General features: G+C 43.3%; 1 protein-coding gene across 1 annotated transcript in view; it reads right to left on the bottom strand.

The window, feature by feature from the left end:
- Positions 1-2,436: 2,436 nt before the first annotated feature.
- The window catches only part of slx4ip (SLX4 interacting protein), a gene marked incomplete at both ends in the record, with an annotated part of 30,152 nt that continues 17,351 nt past the window's right edge, over positions 2,437-15,237 (bottom strand). Inside the window, 4 exons of the mRNA XM_079230199.1 lie at positions 2,437-3,211; positions 3,306-3,412; positions 12,212-12,300; positions 14,375-14,452. Of these exons, the coding sequence (XP_079086325.1) occupies positions 2,437-3,211; positions 3,306-3,412; positions 12,212-12,300; positions 14,375-14,452 (1,049 nt within the window). The remainder of the gene's footprint in view (positions 3,212-3,305; positions 3,413-12,211; positions 12,301-14,374; positions 14,453-15,237) is intronic.

Genomic DNA, 15,237 nt, shown 5'->3' on the forward strand with positions numbered 1-15,237 from the left:
TCAACTTTATTATTTATTTTTATTTTGTTGGGGGGGGGGGGGGAGGTGGGAGGTGTGGGAGGGCAGGGTTCAATGTCAGCAGTTGCTGCCAATATGAAGAATTTATGTCGATTTAGAACATGTAGATATGTAAATTTTTGTATTAATCATTGTGTATATTTGATTTATTAACTTAATAATCAAGAGCCTTAAGATATCATTCCTTTTTATTTATATGTTCTGTCTAGTTTGAAGGTTTTGATACCTGTGGAAGCCTACCAGTTCTTTCAATGACTTAATTTTTCAACGCATTCTATAAAAGCCAAATTTCTAAGAATTTCTTTTTAAAGACAAAGGATAGGCCCTTTTGGCCTGAAACCCCCCTTTTTTGTTTTTCCACACGTTTGACATTTCATTAATTGTTGCCAGGACCTTGACTGAAGGCAAGTGAGGTTAGGACAACAAAAGAGCGCGGCTGCTTCATGGAACGGACTTGGTGGCAGACATATTGCTTGCCACTAATGGATAAATACTTAAGGGAACCAAAAAAAAAAACTTCAGCGGCTTTAGTTTAACCCATTGGCATATTTCAAAGGCTGTCAAAATCCATCAACTTGCAAGTCGCAACAATATGACACACCAGAATTCCCATCTACTTGAGTCAGCGTAAAATCACCAGCTAGGCGGGGAGTACTTGAACCGTAGGGGGCGATGGGAACACTGCAGAATCTGATCAAATACACGGCCTTGCTCTGCGAGTCTTTGTTTCCGAGCAAATTAGTTTCCTTTAGAAAAAAAAATGTAAAAAAAATGAGGCTCTTAAAGACAAACATGTTTTATCTCATTTCCCTTTGAGATCATGGCAACATTTTTGTTCTATTTTTGACTTTGTGTTATGAACTTGAGAATTATGTGTTGATCTGGCAATATATTTTTGAAAGTCATATTTATTAAATATTTTGTATGAAAAGAGAATTAAAGTTGTCTTTGTTCTGGAGAGCGAGTGACGAGTCTGTCTGTGACGCATCACGCCAAACATGTCCGAGGTTTCTCAAGCCGCTGGCGAGGGAACTGCTGCTGGGGAGACATCACAGACCCGAGCAAGATCTGTCCAAATGTGTTTACAGCTAATTGCGTTGTAGCGAGCCATCCTCATATTTAGTCAATCGGGGAGACGGAAATACTCCTCCTCATGATCCTCGGACAATGTTGCCCTTGTTAAGTAGCGCGCTTAACGAAACCTTTCAAACTAGCAGGCCGGAGAAGTCTACGCTGTGGAGTCAAACCGATTTTTAACATGCACTTCTCCGGATAATCTGTTTTTAGAAGGATTAAATCCAAAGTGTGAGATTATTGACACCTCGACCTTAAAACAGTAGGGTCAGTTTCACTAATCCACCATGTTGTCTCCATCTTGAAAAGAACCCAATTGGCTCCTGTGAGTGACTCTTCTCAGGTTACACCCACTAATGCAGACGGAGAAGCGCTGCTTTATTAGTAACGCCACTGTTGGACAAGACTTTACTGTCAAATTTCCATTAACATCAGCCGGTCTGGACGGTGTGGGAGGAAAACAATGTGCAGAGATCTGCTTGGCATTTCACGCAGGCTGCATTTCCACAAAGATTCAGAGATTAATTTTTTGCTTGGAAAAAACATTTATTCATATAAAATATCTTTGAAGTAAAACGCAAATAAATCAGGAGTTCTGTATTCGGGCAACCTTATGTCATCAAGTGGAACATCTTGGGCTTTACATGGGGGTATGAGTGGTGGCCCCTAGCTGCCCCAGGCTCTATCTGGGCCAGGGCCCAGTCAGTGATCCAAACATTCCTCCACACATATTGGGTCCAAATTCAATTATACAAGCTTCATAACACCCTCACATGTAAAGATACATTGCAGGTGCTTAGCAACTAAGTACTAAGCAAACTGTATGTGAATGAAATCCAACTACATAAGTACATTTTTGAGAATGGGGTGATGAAATAAATCTGGAAACTGCAACCACTCACACCAAAGCTTCAGTGGGGAAACTGGACCGTTTTCAGACCCGTAGGAGCCAATCCTTCAGACTGAAAGCCATGACGTATACTGCATGGCTCCTGCCTGTCTGAAATCCCCAATCTTTAACACAAAACCAAATCTAAACTCAAATTAAAGGTTTCTCGACTTTCATTTGCGAGCCTCTCTTGACCGCCACTACTTAAGGGTGGAGGCAAAGTCTGTTTCAAGAATTTGACAAAGCGTAACTCAAACGCTCAAGTATCAATAGCCATAATGTGTTCAGCATTTGATCTGTGTGTGCACTGAATGTACAGCACATGTGAAAGGAACAGACGTCGTAATAAAATGTGATACATGTACAAAATGCATGTCATGTGAGGTAAACGCGTAGCCCGACACAATATCATCTCTGTGGCGTCAGGCATCTTTACTGTAGCTCGTCTCTCCCCCTCAGGACCTCTTCAGTCGTCGTAATCTCGAGGTTCTGGGCACATTTTCACCCCCTCCCTCTCCGAGTGTGGATCTGGAACTAATAGAGGAGCCTGAGGATGCAGGCTTGACAGATAGGCCCCTCAGACTTGCGGCCAGCCTGTTTTGGTTTGTCTGTGCCGTGTTATTGCTTGTGAGGGGGAGCCTCTGGGCCCGGTTTTCTGGAGTAAGCAGCTCTACTTCCAGTGTGGTTTTCTTGCGCTCGGTGACTGGGAAAGCCTTGGACTCCACGAGAGGAAGAGGCGGCAGAGGAAGAAGGTCATGCTTGGCTGTTTGTGCGGAGCACTCTGTGAAGTGAGTTTGCATTGTGGCTGGAGGTCTTCCAAGACACGTCCTCTTGGCCCTCTGTGGGCGCGGGTCTTCCCCTGCATCGCTTGGCTTGCACCTCTTGCTCTTTCTCGTCTCCTGACTGGTTTCATGTTGACAGAAAACTACTGAGGCCCCATTTGGGGTGATGCTGTCTGGAGGATTGTTCTCAGGCTGCTGCATCTGGGTCAGGCCCTGCTTTCGAGTATTCCCAATCCGAGCTTCTTTTACGGCACTGGGACAAGGCATCTTGCGGTCTGCCTCTGGGAGGGCCTTCTGTCCAGAGCTGGATACGGTCTCTTCTGGGCTGGATTCTGACTCTGCAGCTTTAGGTTCCCCTCTTTGGTTTTCGAGACAGGCTCTCAGCTCAATCTTCTGTTCCCCTACACAGGAACCATAAAGCTCTCGGTGGACTCGAGCTTGTTTGGCTCTGAAAAAGTCAAAGGACAAGAGGACATGAACAGATATTTGAGTGTCCTCTCTGACCGGTGGGGCTGGAAAGTTCTGCATTAGATCATACTTACATCTTTTGAAGCACAGTCTTCTTTGTTTTTGTGGGGCTGTTTAAAGGCTCTTGGGTTTCTCCCACTCTGGAAAAATATTCTGATCGGCTTTGTTCGCTCCGTTGAGTCTAGAGAGGACAAACAGATCGGTGTAAACAAAAAATATTATTCCTGGCATCCCCTGGAAAGGTCTGGCTTCACAGCGGACTGCTGTCATCATCTGGCATTGTTGGACATTAAAAAACATTCACTCGACTGCTGTAAAAAAATATTAGAATTAGATTATAAAAGATAATGAACATTAAAAGTCAAAACATTCCAATATATATATATATATATATATATATATATATATATATATATATATATATATATATATACACACACACACATATACACACATATACACACACACACACACACAGTATATACACTTCTGATTCTCCTAAATTCCAAATAGGTTTGTCGCCTCAGTATTGAACTGCACTATGATACAGGACAAGAGGAATGTCTTTGTAACAGCCCCAACTGGCACAAATAATTAGCCCCCCCCCCCACTTAATACTGTCCAAAGCAACCACCTCAAAGGCTTTAGAAAATAATCACTAGCTTGTCATAGAGTGACGTGTGCTTCATAGTCAATGCTGTCTGAGGATTGGAGTGATGCTTGCAGCCCGAGGCAAGATTACTAAACGGTGAAACCATGTTGACAAGTTAAAACAGCGATTAATCCTTTATAAGACGAGAGAGAAAGGCAGAGGAAAACGTGAGACATCTGAATGGGAAAATGCAAAAAAATGAGTCAAAAAGCTCCTCAGAGGGCAGAAGATAAGGTTCGTGAGCGTAGCCTCATGGCTAGTGGACTGGAGCAGCGCTTTGAGTTGCAGGTTCAAAGTTCAATAAACCCACATACTATGAGGACCACTGAGGCAGAACAGGGAACAGGCCAAAGATTGGATCTCACCAACGTGTGCCCTCAACAGGCCACTAATGAAGGTTAATCACAGGTCTTTTCCTTGGCTGACCTAGAACAGACTCTTGATTTATGAGAGAACAAGAGACGCTGGTGGTAAATTGAGCAGAACTTAAAGGTTGAGAGCCCGACAATTTATCGTAAATTAATTGAATAAAAAAACGTTGGTGGGAGCGTAGTTCTGGTTTAGAGATTGAGGCTAAGTACACTTTTTGAACTGCAGTAAGCAGCATACAGCGGAAGAGATTCATGATTTGAGTGACAAACGAAAAGTTAAGAGATAGCCAAGGTTATTACAATTACAGCTCAAGTGTCAACATTTCACTCAAATGGCACAAATGTCAACCACAAAACAAAGGTCAGTACCATCTATCCACTGGGAATCATGAATGTCTGTCCATAAAACTTTGTGCCAATCAATGGAGTAAACTACGCCAGCGGTTTATATCGGTGAACTAGTCAGCTGCCTCTAGCGGCACTTTGGCTAGAGGCAGGGTTAATGAACTATTCACGAGCAAAATCGCAGAGTAACCGGAGTGCTGCAGGAATTATGTCCTAAACCCGGATATGAGTTAGCAATTTAGCACTTTCGGTTCCCTTGTCTCCAAGTCAATGATTTCTGAAATGTTTTCTTTGGTACGATGCCTGAAATGAGGTCTACGGTTGACACAAGCTTAAGATATTTCAATGTTTTGTAATACAATATAAAACATGTCAGTATCTCCCCACTTTCGAGAATTCCAAAGCTTTTACATGTGTAAAAGGCGGTTGCTAACAAGCGGCTACATGAGACGACAGAAGACTGCAAGACTTGTAATCGCAATGTGCCCAAACACCCTGTTGCGTTTGTATCCGCCGTGGTGTGCAGATTTGCATCACAGGTGTACGCCGGCCTAGACATGGTGCGGACCCAACAAACTGCAGCAATGAATTGCTGAGGAATGTGGGAATCATGACGCACCTGCGACCGCCTCGCTATCCCGCCTCAAGGTCCTCACGAGCCAATGGTAGCGGTGCCTATAACTGTCTTGGAGAAAATAGAAATCGAAACAAATGCAACGTGACGGTAAGGAAATACTGCGGCTCGTCTAAACGACCGACATTATCTGAATGATCTGAATCGAAAAAGAGGATACAATTGAATGAGCAAGTACTCCAAAAGCAGAGGGATTTGTTTTTACCGTTTATAGGCGTAAGATAGCCCTCGGCTACATGAGCATAAGTCATAAGTCCTGAAACGACCCAACCGAGAGACCTTTAGCCGCTGGCCTTTTGCCCGTTGCACCACGAGAGAAGGCACAGCAGGTGCGTTGGCTCCGATGTCAGGTGTGAGGAGGTATGTGCTTTATGTGCTCTCTTGGAGTTGTTAAAGTCGCTGTTGAAACTTGCTTACTTACATTTCGTGAGCGTGCAAGTTTGCGTGTTTTTGACGCACATGAGAAATCGCTGTTAATGAAAGATTTGCACGTTTTTTGTTTGTTTGATGAGCTGAAATTTGATTATTTGGGGAAATATCTCAGCATGATGCTGTCCTGACTCTGCCTTAAAGAATTTGGAACCAGGTTATTGGAGTTGTTCTGCAGACCTCCTAAACTTCAATGCTGTTGACATTGTGGGAACGCCAGGGTTGCTGTTTGCATTATGTATGCAAAATTTGCAATTGTGTGTTGTTGATGGTATGGTACATTGTGCCATGTCATGTGCCAGTGGACGTTGAGGTATTTCACTAAAGTGAAAGATGTGAACTGTTGGTACACTTGATGAAGGGACCGAACTCATTGGCATTCATCCGCTAATTGAGTGGCAATCCATCCAGTAGTTGTTTAAATGTTTCAGTCTAGACCGACAGCCATCCACAGAGCCTTGGACAAGGCTAAAACACTTTGCAGTGGGAAAATAAAACCAGACAGAAGTTAAATCTTAGAGATTTTGAGGTTGGGGCGAGGATGTTGATTTAGTTTCTTCAGGTCATTATTATTCCATAAACTGGTTGGTAAAATGATCAATGTGCACTAGCGAGAGCAATGTGGTATGCTCTAACCTCCACCAGTTGCTGTGGACACAGAGAAAAAATAAATCATTAATGTCCTCTCCCACATGCCATGGCACCAGTGACAATGTATGACCCCACAGACAAGGGGGAGGAGTAATTGTCCCGAGCTGCAAGGGCAAGCTGTGGCATTGTGGCTTTGCCCTGGGTGTTGAGACCTATCTGCACTCTGGTGTGTGGTGTGGCGAAAAGGAATAAAAAGGCCAGAGGGAGGGAGGGAGGAAGGGAGAGAGGGTAGTGAATAAGGAGGCTGGGCAACAGGGAAGTAGGCGGAGACGACAAGAAAAAAGAAGACAAGATAATGGAATGAATTAGAGAAAGAAAGAGCATTTAGAGGAGAGTGCAACAAAAGAAAAGGAACCCCACAGAGTCATATCGCCTGACCTCAGCGGTCTCTCTAGCAGGCCCACAAACACAAGAATCCTCACACAGGAAGTCGTCCACAGGCTGCCCTTTGTGTAGAGATGGATTCATGGCTAGAGTGTGGGCAGAGCTCAGTCTTTACGCTCTCTCTCTCTCTTAGCCACGGCTAGCCTGGGATTTGGATTTGGGACAGTGACACACATTCAAAGTTGTCTCTGCCCACGCACTCACACACCCACCCCAACAACAACAATTCTGAGAAAGAAGTGGGTGCCATCATTTGCATCGTAATGCCTTGATATGTATTCTCATCTGTTTGATATGAATAAATGCTGTTTGAAAAATGAACTTGAAAGAAAAATCAACAAGAAGCCTATGGGAGGTTCTCTGGGAAAGTTTTGTGCCTTTTTCTTCCTGTCGGCACAACTTCAAAAGAGCAGAGAGTGAAAGGACAGAGTGACGGAAAGGAAGAGGCACGAAGAGAGGAAGAGGTCGGATATACATAGAAAGACAGATAGAAAGTCCGACAGAGAGAGAAGTGGTGCATGAATTATTATCACCAGGGGTCCGGGGGTCGGACATTCTGAATATAGCAACGAGAGAAGGAAGTAGAGGGATTAAACATGGAGAGGGAAGGAGCCGGTGCCGGAACAACATTATAATTATCACAAGCCATGTGGATTATTGGTATTGGTGGTAAGTATTGTGTGGGAACCGAGGTAGTCTCATCTTGCATGAAATGATGCAAACTCTCAATAGCTCGTCTGCTCGCCCCCACACAAAAAGGGCAAAGCGCTTTGCGTGAAGCAACACGTAGAGTGGGCCGACAGTGCCCTCCCCGGCCCCGAGCCTCCGCAACAACACGGCTCAGCCACGGGAGCTGCAACAAGACGGCACATCTGGATGTCAGATTATAGAGATAAACCTGGCAAAGGGGCTAAGGGAGCAGAGAGCATTCATCACTTGGTTTAAAAGGATACCGGTACAGATTCTCATAACTTGCCCCAACTCTGAGTGACTCCTGGAAACAACTTCAAAAAGATAACCAAATACAGGCTCCATAAAATACAGGGAATGAACAGTTTCTCCTCGGCCATCTAAAATAAGGTAGGAACCCAGACAGATTATCTTGGTTATCTTTTGAGGCAGCTGCTTTTGAAAGCAATGCACTGATAGGGCCAAATAGTCTCGGAGTAGTCTAAAATACTCCACATAGGATGACAAAACCACTCTCAAGACATCACTTTATTTTATATTTATGCGCTACGCGAACATACAATCGGGTTTTGCTTTACAGGATTTTTTTCCCGATGGGTTTGGTAAGGATTTTTAAAACCCAAAGAGGTCAGGGATCTTCCTTTAACTTCATCAGGCGGGCATTGTGAACTTTCAGTTGACGTTAAATCATAAAAATTACCCAAAGAAAACACAGATGACAAGTCAGCATGAAAAGCTCTGATCCACCATCAACTCTTATATAATTGTGATCTGCCACAGTGGATTGTTTGTTCTTGGATTACTCTGATGTCTGTATCTCATCCAACACAGACAAAACCAACTAGATGCCATACTATAAAGCCAGTATATTCATCCATCTGTCACAAGATAATGATTCATACCACTTGAAATAATTGAATCCCCTGAAAGTATTCGAGTTATAAAAAATGTAATTATTCTTTCCACTGGAAAGCCTTTGAACCGCTCTATGACAGCACAACTAAGTATACAAGATCCTTAAACTGGCACCAAGAAACAACAACACTATTTAACTCTCAGGGCAGAAATACCTCCTGCAGAGATGTTCGTGAAACTAGTCCACAAGATCCCTCCCCCCCACCCCCCCTCCTCTCCTTACTCCCACAGAGGAAACATGCCCTGTTTGTCTAAGCTCACCACATCTTCCCTGAAACAAAGTCAACAAACATGCATGGGCACATACTTGTCTCAAGGAGAGGACAATTCTGATTCATGAACAATGACAAATGCTTTTTGGATCCACCCTTGTTTAAGGATGAAGACAAGCTGTGAACTGTTTGGACTAACTTTGTGCAAATCAATGAAAGCGGCTGAAGACAGGATGGAATGAAGGGACACGGCCGTGTGCTGTAAAGCGATCCCAGCCGTGTATTGGGCCTCGTCGGAGAGGAGATCAGCAGACACTGAGGCTTGGGAACGCACTGCTGCTAGCTGTTGCGAGCTGTGAAGAACAGAGGCGTGCTGAGGTCATGAGTAAACACACAGACTTGTCCACAGCTCAGAAGAGGGGGGGGGACTGGAAACACATCTGCTCTGCCTTTGATCCAAACGTCTGCGGCCCAGCACGCCACTCACCTCAGCTGCCCACTCTGTGCCTGACTAGAAAACATCGGCCACAATCCTAAACACTCGCTCTTCCTTCCCATGCTGCCCTCCTCACTGTTGGTGCTGACTCACAATAGGAGCAGCTTTAGATGACTTTAATCTTCGAAATGTTAAGAGGAAGACCAACATTGTCGAGGAGGTGCCTTTTGTTTGCTTCCCATGCAAACGGTCGTTTCAGTGGCCCGACGTCTGCAGATTAACAGTCTGATATTCGTCTTTTCATACATTAAATATAATTTCTGCTCAAACCAAAGCACTTGTCTGATGGTTGAACAGCGTCTGAAACCTTCTAGTTTCCAACATCGACAACAACTGCTGTAACTTTTGGAACCTGACATTTACGGCAGGATACCGCAAGTTGACTCCCCGCCAGGCCTGAGCATCGTCAAACTTGGTCTTCCTTTAAGGAATAACTCTGTGTGTAGGTTGTGTGCTTAACATTAGCGAGTGTGTGGTCAAGAGGAGGTGTGTGACTGGCGGTAGCAGTGCAGTGTGTGTACACTTAAGGCGGTCTGTGAATAAATGATACAACACCACGAGACCCACGCCAAGTTCCCGTGTCTTGCTAGGCACTGAAGTGAGCAACAACTTAGGCTCAGACATGCTCGCTCAAGGTGGGCTGACCTTTTAAGGGGAACCAGCTATTCTCATTAAAGTGACAAGCAGCTCCTGCAGGCTTTGCTCTGGTTGGCCGCCATGTTGTAAACACTGGTTTGTTTTCAGCATTCCTCCACCTCTAAACTGAACTTGTCCACTTCGGGCGGCGAAAGCAACATGTAAAACCAAAATTGACATATTAGTGTTTACGGTTGTTATGGCGAACGTGTTGGCAAGTTAGCAGAAATCCACTATCCTCTTTGCTCTGTGGTTACCGCCATCAGCTCCTGTGGAAAGCATCTGTAGCCTCAACCCAAAATGTAGGTTTCTGTTTTGACTTTAAGTATTGAAAATCATCAATAATTGGTTTCCTGGTTTCTTCTACACTACTGTAATGACTACATCTAACCATCCCATCTCCTCACTGAACCACAGCTGAAAATATGACTAATAGGAGCGCACAAGATAAAAACAGACATGCCCAAGCGTGGGACCGAGATGCCGGCTTTCACGGGACAAAAGGCCAGAACATGATGTCACCTTAGTTTCCTCACAACATAACCCCCTGACCTTATGAGAAGTGCTAACATGATGAGTCCACATTTCCACTGCGGTTAAGGATTTTTGTTCAACTAGTCACACAAACTAAATCCTGACAACAAAACCAAAACCTCCTTAAATAAAGAGAAATTTGGCTAAAGCTCGTACTGTCAAGAGTTGTGGAATAAAAGTCCCCTTCTTAAGAATATGACCAACTTTGACATTGAACTTCGAAGGCCCCATTATTTTTAGACAGCAACATTATTATGGCTGACATCAGCTGTGACTCCCTGCGTTTGTTTTTTTTTCATTTAGATTTTCTACTTTCTTGGCAACTCTGAAATTGCAAAAACTCAGTTTCTTACAAATTAGAAGAGAGCGAAGGATGTAAACAAATAATTGTTTTTGTCATGTGAAAAACCTTAGCCCTGCTGTCTGGTATCTTTCCCCTACAAACCACATTCGAGGTTGGGCGAGTAAGAGCTCCACCACAGGACTCTCACCCTCCAACTCCCTCTGCATGTACTGTATGAGCCCAGAGAACCACATCCTGAGGAGAGGAACGCAATCGACAGCAATGCCTCCTTGAAATGGAAAATTGGTTACACAATCTGAACTTTTCACTGACGACTGTGTTCTCCACTAAAAATATTACAATCGCTGCTTTCATTGGAAGCCAAACCGTGGAGAGTGCAGAGACATTTCAAAGGGAAACAATAGCAAAAAACCCATAGAAAAACAGCAGCCCACTGATCATGGGATGTGATGGGAACGATGTCTGTCCTTGATGTGAGTGCCAAGGTGAGAGGCTCCACCACCATTTCCTACAATACTCTTGGGAGTTTGGAATCGAATGAGCACTGGCCAAAGGATAAGCATACACTTACATCAATGTTATCTGTTGTCTGAGCATTTTATCCTTATCTGATTTAGACTTTTTGCACTGTTGCTGTCGTTGATTGTTGTTTGTCTCGTCTAATGTCTAATGTATGCACCTTCCGCCTAACTAAATTCCTCGTTTGTGCAAACATTCCTGGCAATAAACGGTTTCTGATTCTGATTGTCCGTAATGTGAATGGACAAAAAAGAACTACAGAAGAAGGTCTTATGACATGGGCAGTGTGCATAATATAGCATAGACTCTTGCAGGGGAAATAGTCAGTGAACCCAACTTTATCTGAATCCAATCAATCAAGGCACATGACAGCTGACTGCACACAATCACGTTAAGTGAATTTCCCCTTAAAAACCCAATGTACTGTACGTATGTCAGAGTGATGAAGAGTGTTGTTTTAGTTCACTGATGTGCTGTAAAACCGGAGAATATGATGTATTACTTACTTACAGTATACATACTGAATATTAAGTGTTCATATTTAAATACTCATGTCACTTTAACATACACTGTTTGTCTGAGCACTGTTGTTGTCGTTGATTGTTGTTTGTCTAGAAATATTCCTTCCGCCTAGAAATATTCCTTATTTGTGTAAACATTCCTGGCAAATAAATGGTTTCTGATTCTGATTTACGCTTAGAGCGAGCTGGTTAAAGGATAGACAAAATCCAAGATTTAATAAGATGAATGTTCTGACAATGTCAACACTGGCTGCGGTGACACAATGAGCTTCTGGAAGTATTGAGACTTTCCAAAAAACTAAAATGTACTACATTAGTTTGGGCTGTATTTTTCGACTACCCATCAATTTTGAGGTTTACAACAATCCCACGTTTGAGAACAACAAGAAGCTGTACAGCTGGGGTGAATTGGCAGAATGTGGGAGCAGGAAGGTTTTTGGGATAAGGGGTGACTCTGCACCTTTGGACCACACCTCACTCCATCTGAGCCATCTTCCCTTTCCTCCTCAAGGCGTCTCTGAAAAGCCCTGGTAGGTTCAGCCCCCCCCCTCCCTCACATTACAAGGATCAGCATAATAAAGTGAGAGCGCAATTTGGCAACACGTCCCTATAATAACACACAGACCCATGCAGGACCTTTTGCCAGGCGACTGCAAGAGGAAATAGAGGAGTATAAACAGCACTCACCGCGGCCATGCTCAGGTTTCCATGGTGCGCTGCGGCATCCTCTGGACAGCTCGCACACACAACATAGCGCTCAGGAAACACACGCAAATCTGAAGGCAGGGAAAGAAACAACACAGACCATGGTCGTTAATAATGTGGGCTCAACTCTAATTATGAGTCAAAGTCAGACAGTGGGAAATGTGGTAGAGATTTAAATTCACATCTACAAACACCAAGTATTTCCTGTCCCTCAGACCAGGGAGAAAATGGCAGTTTACAGATAACTGTTGAGCTTTATGAGCCACGTAAATAGCATGAAATATTAGACAATTTTATGTTCACAATGGCTCGTAGGAGTAATATGAGTTTTATCTGCTTCAATATCTGCTTCAAAGAGCAAAGACCATTTACAACAACAATACTATTACACATATTGCATCATGATAAGTAATCTAACTATACGTAAGAACTCCATATTAACTGATTTCAAAATATCACCTCAACTGGACGGACAAAATGGCCAATATGTGACCTATGGCCTGTTACATAGCCTCCTGTAATTACTGCGTCCAAAATTACTGTATCACTTCCTGTGGGAACAAATTACGGGACCATTACTACATACTATGTTCAAAGGGTCTAAAGCTATCGGGAATCTAGTCTGTAAAAGCTTGTATTCCTCCTCAGTGGCTATTTCTGAATAAATTGGTTTTGCTTCACTTGTGTGAATCAGGGATTTATAAATACAGCCAATACACACTTTGGTTAAGTAGGAACAGAACTTGCATACACTGGCATTCGCTGGCACTCACACCTTGTGTGGAGTTTGTCAGGAGGATTACTAAGGGGCCTTTCACAGGTCCAATTGTTGTGCCCTCAAATCCATTGCATCGCCGTCACGGTGGGCGGTTGAAAGGTCAGACAAATTTACGCAGACAAATCGAGTAGTAAAGCTACTGTGTGGGCTTTTACTTTGCTGGATATACTTTTATGTTGTTGTTTAGTTTAGTCAGTGAGGGTTACTGCGAAATTACTGCAACTTCATAATCATTGTCAAAGCAGTGTGCAAGTTTTGGTTGCTTAGTAATTGGCAAGCGTGACAGTAGTGCAGCCCCTCCGAGGACCTTGAATAAAAGAGGCGTGGCTTGTGTTTTTCCACGCATTTTAGACGCAACAAGTGAACATCCTGGATGTCTATGTTTGTTGATTGCTCAACAACTACTTGTGATATTACCGTGACATTTGCAGAATTCTTGGCCTTTTAAGATGAATTCATAACATTCGTCTATGTAGAAAAGATACAGAACTCTAACAGAAAAAAAATCCACGATAACAAAGTAAAGATTTAAGTATACAAAAATGATCTATTAGGCAGATTGCTGTGAAATTTGCTGAGCAAAGTTATTCACTGAATATTATAAACACCTACTCCGCTTAATGACCTTATGGTTGTTCCTCTAATGCCAAACGTAGGACAGATTTGACAGTTTTTGTCCCACTGATAATAAAAAGCCTGTGAATAGCAAAAATGTCAGTATTTTAATTTAAAAATACCACTGCAATCTGATGAGCTAATTATAGAAACAGTTTTCAAAAGTCCCATTGCGTTACATCTAAAAGGGCACCATGCCATTTGCCGTGTATAACTAGTCAATATACTACAGCTAATACTACAGCTAATTCATTGGACCAAATTACACAACCTTTGACCTTAGGAGATGGGGTCTAATGTGATGTGTAACGGACCTGCTGAGAGAAGCCGTCCTCTCAGTCTGCAGCAGGTCAGAGCTGCAGACTGACATCGAAGCCCCGAGGGAACAGATATTAACTTTACTGACAGGAAGAGAGACATGTTGGTCCCATGAAAAGGTGGCTACGGGTCACAGGCACTAGATGGGCCGTGGAGAGAGATTCTTACTGCCCTCCACAGACAGCCCTCCAATCTCTCTCTCTCTCCCACTCTCAGTAGCCTCTCCAGAGAACCACTTAATGGCCGCCTGTTCTCAACAACACCCCGAGCAGGTAGGGACAGGACATAAAAACAAGTGAGGGGGGAAAAATCAACATACAGAGCACAGATGACTTGCTCCTTCTGTGGGAAATTTGGCTGAGTACGAGCCATTGAGCAATCTATTTCTGATTCATTTAACTGGAAATGTATCCTTTGAAAACATGGGTACGAACCCCCATAGAGCCGCTTCTCAACACATCGGAGGTTGAAGTGCCGCTTCAGAAAATTGGCCACCAGGTTGAAGTTTTTCCCTATGAAATAAACAAACAAACAAAACAGAAATACAATTGACGGTTAAAAAAAAGAGCAGATAGATGCCATATTGTACATAGGACACCTTTTCCAAGACTTGAAGATAAAGTGGAGAAAGTAGAGAAAGTGGTTAATGAATATGTGTCCTATACAAAGCCCTTCATGCGATGAGTTCCACGAGTGGTACTACTCCCATCACATACTAGAGACGTACTGAACTTTAAGGAGGACTAGAGATCAAACATGTAGACAGCCGCTCTAAATATACTGCTCATTCCTACACATTATTGTACCGTTAGCTCTACATGGCTCTCCATGCTTCAAACAAACCCCATCAATTTCCCGCTAACCTTAATCTTAAACTCAGCCGACTACAAAACCAGCCAACTCATCCATGGAACTGACCTTCCAGTTTGGAGAAAGCAGGGAAACCACCTCTGCTCTATTTGTCATGAAATGTTTATCATGGTATGCAAGATGTGCTGGGCAGAAACAGAAGTCTGTTGCCTAATCTGGCAGGAATTTGTTGACTAAAAGCAAGGGTCTGGCCAACACGCCATCCAGTTGTTCTTTGTAAACAGTTCTGCTCACCCTTTGGTACCGTCTTGGTACCCTTTTCCGTGTCTTGTTAAAGTGAATGTAAAACTATACCCTGCTCGACTTTACCACAAACTCTATTTTTTCTTTTTCTTATTTGGCGTTCTCATATAGCTGTTGGCGTGTGAAAACACCGTTAACTGCTGACAACAGGATTTTTTTGTATTTTAACGTCAATTAAAGGATT

This window comes from Taurulus bubalis (assembly GCF_910589615.1).
Source record: "Taurulus bubalis genome assembly, chromosome: 14".
Taxonomy (NCBI): Eukaryota; Metazoa; Chordata; class Actinopteri; order Perciformes; family Cottidae; genus Taurulus; species Taurulus bubalis.